The sequence below is a fragment of the Chroicocephalus ridibundus genome, chromosome 8 (genome assembly GCF_963924245.1).
Source record: "Chroicocephalus ridibundus chromosome 8, bChrRid1.1, whole genome shotgun sequence".
Classification (NCBI taxonomy): Eukaryota; Metazoa; Chordata; class Aves; order Charadriiformes; family Laridae; genus Chroicocephalus; species Chroicocephalus ridibundus.
The window spans coordinates 45306314-45318806 of NC_086291.1; the positions used below are offsets into that span (position 1 = coordinate 45306314).

At 39.9% G+C, this 12493-nt stretch overlaps 1 protein-coding gene across 1 annotated transcript in view; it reads right to left on the minus strand.

Annotated features, from left to right (window-relative positions):
• Positions 1-6074: 6074 nt before the first annotated feature.
• Positions 6075-12493, minus strand: part of TEKT5 (tektin 5) — a 28338-nt gene continuing 21919 nt past the window's right edge. Inside the window, exons 6-7 of the mRNA XM_063345200.1 lie at positions 9608-9762; positions 6075-6288 (exon numbers count right to left, since the gene is read on the minus strand). Coding sequence (XP_063201270.1) covers positions 6075-6288; positions 9608-9762 — 369 coding nt within the window. The remainder of the gene's footprint in view (positions 6289-9607; positions 9763-12493) is intronic.

Consider the following 12493-nt stretch of genomic DNA (forward strand, 5'->3'; position numbering starts at 1 on the left):
CTTAATGATAAATAAGAGATGGTTAGTTTTGAAAAAAGTAAGTGAAACAAAACAGGCTTGGAGCTCAGTTGGAGCTGAATTGCTGGATCTGTCTCAAAGAAGGTATGGAGAAGCATGCCGAAGAACAAGCTCCAGTCACACTACTCCACCAATAAAAAAAAAGAACAGATCTGAAAAGGAGAGCGTGAAAGAGGAGGGTTACCCAAGTTCTTCTAACTTAATGATACCCACCTCTGTTCTCATGAGGAATAGGAGAGAATTACTATCTAAGGAACAGACTTAAATAATGTCTGGGGTTTTTTTCTGTAGCACTACAATCAGAAGAGGGTTAACTTCTCCTTATGTTTAACTTGAGAGGTTTCACATGAGATATCCAGGTTGTGGATTTTTTTTTTACTTCCCTCTTTCAAGGAACATAATTCTGAAGATCAGGCTCTGAAAGGAAATAAGACAAATAGTCAGATCAGAGCCCTGGGCTTCAGGAGAGTGGACTTCGGCCCGATCAGGGATCCCATGGGTCTTGGAGAGAAGAGGTGTCCCTGAGATCTTACTGATTTTTTCAAGGATGACCTGCTCTGAGCTTTAGAATGGCCCATTAAAATGGGCAGGAAATAAACCAAATGTGGCAGGAGGCCTGCACAGCTAAAGAAAGCTGCTGACAAAGCTCAGGCATGAGAAAGGTGCATACAAGAGGTTGAAGCAGCATCAGGTCACCCAGGAAGTGTACAAAGACAATGTCCATGCATGAAGGGATGGTCAGGAAAGCCAAAATCTCGCAAGGGACATGAAGAGCTACAAGAAGGGCATCCACAAGTGTATCAGCAACAAAAGGAAGACTAGGGAAAACGTGTGCCCACTGGGTGAGTGGGGCAGGTGGCTTTGTGACAGCAATATGGAAAAGGTCGAGATACTCAATGCCTTCTTCACCTTTGGTCTTTACTGGTCCCTTCTAACCTGAACCATTCTATGTCCTCAGAAATCCCAGGTTCTTGAGACCAATGGGAAGGTCTGGGGCAAGGAAAACTTACGCTTGGTAGAGGAGGATCAGATGAAAATATAGGAAATCCTATTTTGAGAAAACTTTTTTACTGTGAGGGTTATCGAGCATGGGAACAGGCTACTCAGAGGGGTTGTGGAGTCTCCATCCTTAGTAACATTAAAAACCTGACTGGACATGGCACTAAGCGATGTGCTCTGGTTGACTCTGCTCTGACCAAGGGAGTGACTGGACTAGATGATCTCCAGAGGTCCCTTCCAACAGCAGCTGTTCTGTGATTCTGTGAAATTAGTGTTGCTGAAGCAGCTGCAGAGTGAAGACGTGAAGGTTTTACTCCATATCTTCAGGTTGAATATTGCAGAGGTCTTAAGTCAGCGCATAACCTGACCCACAACAGTAGTTACTTACCACTGTTGGCATAATTCTTCATTTGACTTGGGATTTCTTATTACATTAGTGAGCAATTACACAGCTTCTCTAGTGCTCAAAGTAAATACAAAACTGGACATTGCTTGACTTTTGATAAAAATCGAAATGCCAAAATGCACCAATAGGAAGGGAGGGGAAAAACAAAAAGCAGGTGTTGAGAGACACCTCTCATGCTATCCCCCGTAGTAAAACTAAATGTTATGAAAAAGTGCAGTTGTGCAACTGTATTATCAAACTGTAATGGTATTTAAATGCACATTCCCAAACTCAGCACTCTTTTGGTTCTGTAGTTAATATTCCTCGTCTCCTGTTATTCACACATTAGTATCGTGTGCAGAAAGCAAATGCCAGGTCTTACCCAGGTGAGTAGCTATACTGAAAAGACTTGTCACGTGAGCACCATCACATATATTGACTGGGTACGTCATCTGTGAATTCTGTGCCACAAGGCATTTAATCTATACGTGACAAATTCTGTTTCCTTGCTGTGATTTTTTTCAATTAAAAAAACCACCAAACAAACTACTCGTATATTTGGGTAAAATAAGGTACCTTCACTATAATCAGTAACCTTATGGCATTGAACTGGGATTACTATCAGTGAAGATACTTAGATCCATTGTTTTCTTACTCTGTTTGGAGGTCCACTCCATAAACTTTTATGAGCTATAGTTTAGATAATGTTAGGAAATAGCTTGTCTGGAACTAAAATTATCTCATTGTTTGAAACAGGCAGGGACAAGTTTCAATCTCTTCTGCATTAGTCTATTTGCTATAAAAAGGATCTTATCTTTCAAGTATTATGGAACTGCGTGTTAAATTTCTGGTTTTATACATGGAAATACAGTAGATCTTGCTTATTGATGTCTGGCTGCTTGTGAGTACAATAATTTACTTATGATTTAGTTCATAAGAAGAGAGATCTATGGGAAGAAAGCTGAAAGAATGTTTATATTCTGTTGGGTTTTTTAAAAAAAATTCTCAGGTTTATCTGGGTAAGTATCTTTATGATTGTTAGAAATGTGTTTCCTTTGACGTATGCTCATCACAACCGGGATTAACTGTGTTCTGGATGCTGAGTGTAATTCATTTACACAGTAAATCAGTGGCAAAACAAGACTACAGTACAGGTTTTCTGCATTGTCCATCTACCTTGACTTCTAAGAAGCAAATGGTGACTTATTTCTAGTCTTTTTGGATTTATATAGGTTTATAGTGCAAGTCCATGGAAGTCTCCCCCTTTCTGATAGCCTAAAGAAAGTTGTTTACTTTTAAAAAGAGGTTGTATGCCACCAGCAAACTGAAATACGCTGCATACGTGGATACCACTAGTGAAAGACAAGAGCACTTTCTTCACTGAGTTTTTTTTCCACTAGCATAATATACTTCGTATCTTCTAGTCAGTTATAGTTAGGAAAAAAGGGAATTTTTGCACAGTATTGTTTTTGCAGTACTCAGTAAAAATTTATTCTTGCTGATGGTAGCTGAATCTCAGGGAATTACTGTTATCATGCAAAATGATGCTCTCAAAGAACAGTACTAACTGTCAGAGATCCGTGGTTTCAGGCAGTCACTCCTAGTAGGAGTTCACGCTGTGTTCAAACAAGTTCAGTGTTGTTTGCACTGACAATGTACCAAGTGAGTACTCCACCCAAAAGCAGAGCCGAGGTCTTGGAGAGAGCACTGCCGAACAAAGGCACAGTCAGGAAGGAGCTGGAATTTGTAGTGTTCAGAACTATTGTTCAGCCCCACCATCTCTATCCCAAAGTCCCCAAATTTTCAAATTCAGGGCTTTGATTCAGGCTGACTTTTCACTGATGTTGATTGTTTTCAAACAAAGATTTTTTCTTTTTTCTTCTTCTGTCAAGAACTGTTAAAAGAATTCATCTCTCTTAAAAGTACCTCCCTTGTGCTATATATTTCTTAATTGAGTTCTTGGCATAAGGAGGGGGGAGAAACTATTTCTAGCTATTAGAGTAGCTGTGTGAACTGGGAAAGCCTCCAACTTCTAGAAATATATTTAAAGGCTTCAAGAAGATCCAAATTTCCAAATAATTTTTACTTCTTTGCTTGGTCAGCTGTCAGTATTTGATAAATAGGGTGGGACTATTGTCAATATTTAACAGCTCAACACAAATATTATTCTTCATACCCTGTAAAAATAGTATATGAAATGCAAATCAAATGCTTTATTCTACGGGTTGGTAGTAACAGAAGCAAGCGATAAAATCTCCCTTGCCTCCATACAAAGGCATAGAGAGGGAAGAAAATGTTACCAGTGGTAACAGCCTTCCCTGCTGGGAAACAAAACAGCGAGATTCCTCACTCCTCCCACCTAAAGTCATGTCCCAAGGAGGGTTCTGTGATAGAAGTTTGTTGTGAAGTGCTTCTGAGTATGAAACAGAGAGGTATTATTAATTCAAATAATTAACTATTAATTCAAACCAGATTTACCAGTGAAGTCTTCGGTGACCGAGCTCTTCCTATCTCTGGCAGCCCATCACTGGGACCCCTTGAACTGCTCTGCAGTATTGCAATACAAACACAAATTATTTCTGAAACTTTCACTATATTTGAAGAAATTCCTCCCTAAAAGCCACCATTTGGCATCAGCTGGCTGGCTGGGGCAGCCTGCAGCAGGAGGAGGCCTGGATGTCACTTCCCAACCCTGTGTTCCAAAATGGTTTCCCATGCTTTTTAAATCTTTAGAAACATTGCTATGTAAATGGTTTGACACAATAAGTAGGAGATACTACTTTTTTTAACTGAAGGAGAGAAATCGGGTGTAAGATGGCTTGGCCGTGCTCAGCGAACACTGAGGTTAACCTGCGGGGCAGTCTCAGCACCGCTCAGCTCGGCGTGCCTCAGCATTGCTGCTTCTATTGGTCGCTAGATTAAGCCACCACCCACACAAAACAAAGGAAAAGGAACAGGGCCGGTTTGTTCAGGAGACTTTCAAATCTAGCATTGTTTCGGATTTGGCTTTGGTCCAGCATAAAATACGTTTTGGGTGTTCCTGGAGCTGCCCCGTAGAGAGGAGCCTGAGGTGGCAGGAAACAGCTCAGTTACTAGAACTGTAGTTTGCCGGTTACTCTGTAAATGAGAGTGAGTAACTCCAGGAAAGAAATGCAAATAACAGTACAACGTTATTACTCCATTTTGTCCAGCACAGTCAGACTGCTTTACCATGAGTTAAAACTCGTTCTTCCTCAAATCCTTCACTAGGATTACTGCATTGTTAATGTGTTTATACTGTCATCCGGACAAGCCGGATCTCAAAGCCCATTCCATCCTTCTCCTTTCCACCACACAGAGTAATGCTCCACTGAGAACTAGAAAGCTGAGTGATCGTGACTTACAGACTGAAGGACAATTTTGGCGCACTTTAAGCACGTGTGCCTGTATGCAGGTTCTGTTCCCACTTTGTCTTTAATTTTCTCGTTAGTCACAATAGAGCAACAGTACTGTCTTTGCTCATGAAGTCCTTTGAGATAGATAAATAGTACATATTTCTAAATAGTTAAGACCTTTCAGACTTAGGCAAATATCACATCAGTCATAAATCAAATTAAAAAGAAAAAAAGAGGTAGAGATGGAAAGATTCCCTCTCAGTGAATACAGGCTACATGTGTACCTGAAGTGGTTGCACTGAAATTGCCCTTCAGCTTCTGTGAATCAAGTTTTTTCAACGTCCTCTCATTCCAAACACCAACTCTAGCAGTACTAGACAGGAGGAGAGTGTACAGATGGGGGAAGCTTTTAAACTGGACTTTTCCAGACAAGGACTGGAACAAAGATGGCATGTTATCCTGTAACAGTTAAATCCTGTACTGTATTAATTCTGTTGAAATACTACATTTCAACCTAATGTTTTCTCTAGCTAGTAACTCACATATGTCTTGCAATATTTGTCTGGTTATTTAAGCGTGGTCCGATTCCATTAGAATAAGTCTCCTAATTCTATTTGAATTAGTAGCAGCTACAGCTGAGAATATGAAGCTGCTAGAAGAAAAGAGGTACTGTGTCCAGTTCTGGGCTCCGTGGTTCAAGGAGGACAGGGAACTGCTGGAGAAGGTACAGCAAAGGGCTACCAAGATGATTAGGGGACTGGAGCACCTCTCTTATGAAGAAAGGCTGAGGGATTTGGGTCTCTTCAGTCTGGAAAAAAGACGGCTGAGGGGGGATCTTATCAACGCTTATAAATACTTAAAGGGTGGGTGTCAGGAGGATGGGGCCAGGCTCTTTTCAGTGCTGCCCGGGGACAGGACAAGAGGGTAACAGGCACAAACTTGAGCATAGGAGGTTCCACCTAAACATAAGGAGGAACTTCTTTCCTGTGAGGGTGGCAGAGCCCTGGCACAGGCTGCCCAGAGAGGTGGTGGAGTCTCCATCTCTAGAGACATTCGAAACCCACCTGGACGTGTTCCTGTGCAACCTGCTCTAGGTGACCCTGCTCTGGCAGGGGGTTGGACTAGATGATCTCCAGAGGTCCTTTCCAACCCCTACCATTCTGTGATATTAATTTTCATTGGTTTATTTCTGAAGGTCTTCATTAATTGAGAAAACAGAATAACTGTGGTTTCCTTCAGGAAATATTTGCAACCTTTGCAACTTTTATATCATGTGCTCAGATATCAAGGGTTAAAATTCAAGCATAGCCAATGAGCCGTGGGGTGCTGGGGAAGACCTTGCGCATGTCCATACACTTCTTGTCAATGAAGAAGGAGTTTGCCTTCACAGAAATTTCATGTTCCAGGTTTGATTTGTTGAGGGTCAGCATCTGCAGAGCATCATGGGCTTCTTGCAGACGTCGCTTTAAGGTCTGTAAGGTGTCATCTGTAGTGTAAACTTCAGTGACAAGCCTGAAAAAATAGAAGGGGACAGGTTGCTCACATAACTTTATCAGACCCTCACCATATTCCTTTTTTGACAGTGGACAGGTGATGCTTTCAGGCAGGATTTGAACAGCTGCCTTGAACTGATTCAATATGAAACCTCTTTGCCAAACTAGCTTGTGTAGCACCTATAAGAACTGGTGATTTCTTGCTTGTGTTGACCCTCAGAGCAGATTAAGCCACTTTGCTTTGATATATCTTTCTAATTGTTATCTTCTTCACCTGCAGCCTCTTGTTTGCATGGCATCTCTAGGGCTTGCATGGCTGTGTTGAGCACTTGCATGTGGTCCTGTGGAATGTTTGGGGTGGATGTTACTGCTAAGTGTTGGTGGTGTTCATGAGGGCTTAAACTTGTGCAGCAGTATGTGCTAAACAGTCTAGATTTGGCGCAGAAGCATGTTAATCAGAACAGGAATCACTTCCCAGAATAAACATGGAATATGGAGCTTTGAAATCAAGATTTTCTGGGAGCTGATATTAGCCACATCTCTTCCAGTGGCTTATCAATGGAGATGTGGAAATCTTCTTGTATAGTCTCTGAGCTGGTAAACTCTCTTTAATACTGTCAACTTTGTGTTTTGTCTAATGTGCTATCAATTGCTCAGTGCGCTATAGAATATAAGAAAGATTGATTTTTTTTTCAGAACCAACTTTAACTTGTTTTGTGATAGTCCCAGTTTCAGCACAGAAAAACTAGACGTTATTAATTTGTTTTCTGTCTTATCCCTTCAACTACAAAGTTGGCAGCACACACAAAGAACAAGTGCCAACATCAGCACTTCCTTTTAAATAAACAGCAAACTCAGATAACATGTACATGTTACAAAGAAGTAGTTCATTTGATATTTTCTTTCCCTATTACAGTTGAGCTATTGGGCTAAATTCCTTCTTGCTTTAAACTAATTTGTGTAGTGTATTTCTCATGTATTTAAAAGCAAAAAATCCGTAAAAAGTGAATCAGCAAATGGTTTTACATTCTCAGATAGGATTTTGTCTCTAAAAAAATACATTTTGAGATGTGAGCCCAGCCAAAAACTATGATAGAAAAAAGTGTCCAAATTTCAATACCCTGTCAGAATTTCTGGTTCTAATTGCAGTTATGATGAACATAATATTTAATGATCTGAATAAGGTAAAGCATCCAAAATAACCTGGTCTGGATTAGGGAGCTGTGGTAGAGCAAAATTCCTATGCATTTAAGGAGAACAGGATATGCTATTTATCTGTCACTATAACTACATCTAGTAAACAGTGTACTTGTATAAACATTTCGGTTAAAATATTAGAAATCATATTAGACTGACAGAGAACTTGCGTGTATGTTAAGCTTAAAATACTTCCAAATAGCTGTGCACAGGTTTGTGAAGCTCTCATATAACCTAGAATCTAGTAGGAGTTTGATTGATTCAGAACCCCTATGTACTTTTTGGTTTTAAGAATGTCACATTAATGTTCTTTCACTCTAATTGAAGAAAATATTCAAAGACCTTCTGACATTCCAGTGACTTTAAATGGAGCTCCCAAACTTTTTTTAGACAGGGCCCTTTGGAACATTAACAGCATTACTGGCAAATGTGGGAAGAAGGGATAATGCAACACTCTGCTTCAGAACATTTTTGATCCTAAATCAAACAACTTTTCTATCTTGGATACATGCAATCCTGTTGACCGGACTGATATCAATCATAATGCTGCAGACATTTTTGTGGAAGAGATCTTCAGGAAGGAATTAGGGAGAGAACAAGACTCACAGTGAGTATAAGACTGGAGTTGTGTATTAATATTTAAGGCCATCTTGTATTGGTTTGGGGTTGGTTTTTTTTTAATAAAATGCTGGTACTAGCTTATTTGCATACCTAATTGATGGTGTGGTGGTAGCTGAAGTGGCAAATGATCTGCTCCTATAGTAAATGTGACTACTACGTGAATGCTACACTGTGATCAGAAGTTTCTTTGGTTTCTCATGGCTGATTTCCTGCATCTAGAAGAGGCATGACTTATATGAAAAGCCATGTGAATAAAACTATCCAAAAGGATATAAATGAATTCAGATCCAAAGCAATATTTTGTGACAGAATGGATGCAGAGAGCAGAGTGTGAAGCTGAAGAAATCTAATATATGGATATACCAAAGGAAATGTCAAATCTCATTAAGGAGGTACGAGGCTGGAAAAAAGGCGTATTGCATTACAATTTATCATTTAAGGAGTTAGAAAAAGTGAAAAGATGCCAGTACAATAAACTATGATTTATTGCCCTGTCCTTGTTTGAATAGAAGCTTTTTGAGCTGATAAAACGCTGTTCAGGAAAAGTAATATAAATACTCAGCTTAAAGTATGATGTACTACTTTAATCTCATTGTATGTTAACCTGTTGTATACAGTGGGATTTTGCTAGAGACAAAAATAAAAAGGGAATAGTTTTCTACTTTTCATAAAATATGCAAAATTGTCTTACTGAACACTGAAATTCAGCTATGGGAAGAACCCTGGTGCAATATTTCTTGAGAAACACCCTCCTGAATATTTTGAAGACAGTATTTTAAATAAGATATACTTGGTAGGGTTCTTTCGTAACACTGATGTGATAAATGGGATGAAAATTCAGAAGACCCTTCTTCAGTCCTTAGGGAAGGAAGGCTAGTATCTCAGACATCTTCTTGTATATCCAGAAAAACACAATGCACATTGTACAATGGATCATAGCACAGGGATCACCTAGCTGATGCCAACATGTGCTGAGAAGCCCCCACAGCTCTATAACCAAAATGTATGCCAGATGAGCTAACCTGCACAAAGGTGATACTGGAGTCACTATAGAGCTGAAAATTAGCTGAGGCAGTAAGAGATGCTGCCTCAGTCTTGTTTGCGATTAACTTTTTAATAAGCTTGACCATTAGATATTTTTTTGCATCAAAAGACAGTTTTTTCTCTGGGATAACATGTTCCCAAAACTAGGTATTTCCTAAAGTGAAATCTTGTGTTTCATACAGAATGGAATTAAAATTAATTCCTAAGTCCCAGCTCAGACATGAGACTGAATCCCAAAACACATCAGTCACCAACAAGCACTTGAGCTCTAAAGGCAACTACAGGCATTGAACTTCAGATGTTTTGGCCCATTATTTCAACCTAGCTACTTGGATTTTACTACTTTCTCCCAGAATTTGTATTGCAATATAACGAATGCAATTCTCATCTCATCGAACTGCTTCACACTGTCACTGTATTTCCTGTCCTTGAGTGACTGATGCAGGAAGGGAGGGGGTAGTCTGGCCTCTACTTACTGAAGCTGAGGTGCATCACAGCAAAGTTCTATATTGGGTCGTCTAGTTCTTCCCTCCAGGCGGGTCTGAGCCACTTTCAGTGGGTATTCCTTTGCCTTTATGGCTCTTTCCAGTAACATGATTGTATCTTCTGTCTGGAAGATTTCCTGAAGTACCTGAACAAAGTAGAATGCTTTTGTAAGCCTCGAATGCGTACAAAATCCGAACTCACCCCTGCTTTTAAACACTCCTATTGGAACTGCTTCCATTCTGGCATGTCATTTTGCTTAATTTAGGGGAGGAGATCACTATAAACTCACATCAATCATATGGATTTGTATAATGTTGGTTTGGTCTTGCCATTTCTTTAAAAGGACATATGGTAATTGAATCTCACAGGAGAGCCAGAAGGAGGGGGCTGAACACTCATACATCACATTAAAGCATTTATTGAAGTTGTTCCTGGAAAACAGACAAACAACTTCCACTAAGAAATGCACCATCTCTTTCCTGTTATAAAATTAAGAAGTTTGTACGCAAATTGGAATATAAGTTTATTACAAGCACCGAATTATTTTGATGGGGGAAATTTCAACAGTGGTTTTGTGATAAAGCCATTTTCATAGAGGCAGTGTTTATAGCTCTACAGGGACTTATTTCCATTCTGCTTCATTATCTAATTTTTCTCCTAAATAAAAATCTGCTCCTTGATCTATGAACATCTTGCAAATGTAACATTCCAGTAAACTGCCATTTTCATTTAAACCTTCGTTCAGTTCTTATTTCCTTTTGCCTCATGAAAATTCAAAAGCAATCAAATATGTTCCCTCTGAAATTGTTTCATACCCCAAGTATTTTGGGGACATTTGCTGCAAGAACATAAGAACACAATTCATTTTCATACTGAAACTACATTCTCAAAGTTTTTAAAACTCCACTGGGAGTTGTAGAGGGAAGGCCACATTCCTTCAAAGACTTATTTCCTGTAAATGGACAAGATAGGGAGTGAAACATCACCAAAAAGGACAGACTGATGGAATTAGTATAGCACAGCTTTTAGTTGCAGTGCATGTTACCATACAACCATATTATCCCTGAGAATCATGGAATTGTTAGGGTCGGAAGAGACCTTAAAGATCATCTGGTTCCAACCCCCTGCCGTGGGCAGGGACACCTCCCACTAGATCAGGTTGTGTGTTTTAATCTGTATAAATGAGAGAAACTGCAAGGGAAAAGTTTTGCTCCGTCTTAAAAAAGAAAGAAGGGAGAAAACGTTTATACTCGGATCACATTTCCCAGCCAATTGATTATGTTCCTTTCATTTATCAGAATTCATTACAGCCAATGTATTGAGCCTGTTCAGGCTTTTCCTATAGACAGCTTTAAAATGGAAGCGAACAAATGGAACTAATGTAGTTTCTCAGCCAGTCTACTAAAATCAATGCAACTTGAATTTCAACAACCACTAAAAGTGGCATAATGTGATTTAAATTATGTTGCTATTTAGATCTTGCTTACACACTAACTCGTACCAGGTTTGTTAATGATTTATGTGGTTTGAAAATTCAATTAGTTCCTGCTGCTGAAAAGTTATTTATAGACAAAACCTAAAGAGTTAAGGATGCCAGGAACCGGCACCCCAGTCCAAATCCTTAAGGGCGTGTTGATGTTATATAGTAGAGTGATGTGAAAGATCTCCTGGCTAGCACTGTCCAAACCAGTCCAACCCTTACAGCAACACGATTTTCCAATAGATGAATCATCTTGGACCCTGAAGCAGCAGTGCATGAACATGACTGTACAGATTTGAAGCCAGGGCTCCGTGCTGTACTGAGCCCTTTGGGTCCAAGGCTGGTTCTCCCAGAGCCAGCTTGAGAGCACCCTCACCCAAAAAAGAAGCATTAATTGCTTCTAGACTGCAGGGAAGAAAATCTGGTTTGTTATGAAGGAAACACAGGATGGAAGAAAGTGAAGCTAACGGTAGTAAATTTCTCCCTATAATTTTACTCTGCAGTGGTTCCTTCTTAAGTAGATAATCACTGTAAGCTAGCTGTGTCTTACAGGGAATACTTGTGCAGGTGATCCATTTTGCTGTTTGTTTTGCAGTGGCACTACTTATGACAAGAGTGTGTTGTTAGATACATTGTTTTGCATCTCGTCTACAATTTTACTGGTTATGCATACTTATTTCTATAGATAAAAACCAAAGGGAAGAGATTTAATAAAGTTAAATGCCTTCATTATGCATCAAGCCCACATCGTTGCTTTTGCCTGTGAAAACAACAAGGATTTGGGTCTTCTGCTGTTTGGATGCAGAATTTGAGTAGTTTGTGCTGTTGTCAGAACTTTGCTATTTACAACCTCCCTAAGAATCCAGCGTGTATTTATCTGTACGTGACAAAGATGAGGTCCAGCTCATAGGCAGGCTGCTGGTGATGAAGCAGATGTACGTCAGGCAGAGTTTTACAAGCCCGTCAGTCCTGTCCTTTCCTCCCGCTGTTCACCTTCATTGCTAACCAAAAACATCAACCTGCAGGGACGTACCGAGGCTGTGAGGCAAAGAATAGGCAGTGCTTTGAGAGGTCATCCGCTGCTTTGCAGGGTCCTCCTTTCCTGTGTTTATGTTATAGCTTCTGTCACTACGGCGGTGTTTCCCATGCTACGCCTCGCTCTGTGAGTGAGCCAAATTCACAGTGGCGCAGTTCTGTCACCTGCAGCGGGGTGCGGTGCAGATGTCGGCCCCTCACGTTAATTCTACTTGCAATTTAGAGCAAATTTATTAAAGCAGATTTATTTCTTTTCCATAAAAAGCATGATTCAAAGTAAAAACAGTGAAACAAAGCAGTAAGTATCTCAACCCAGAGTAAGGATTGGGGAAAGTTATGTCTCAGTTTCAGAAAGGATTAA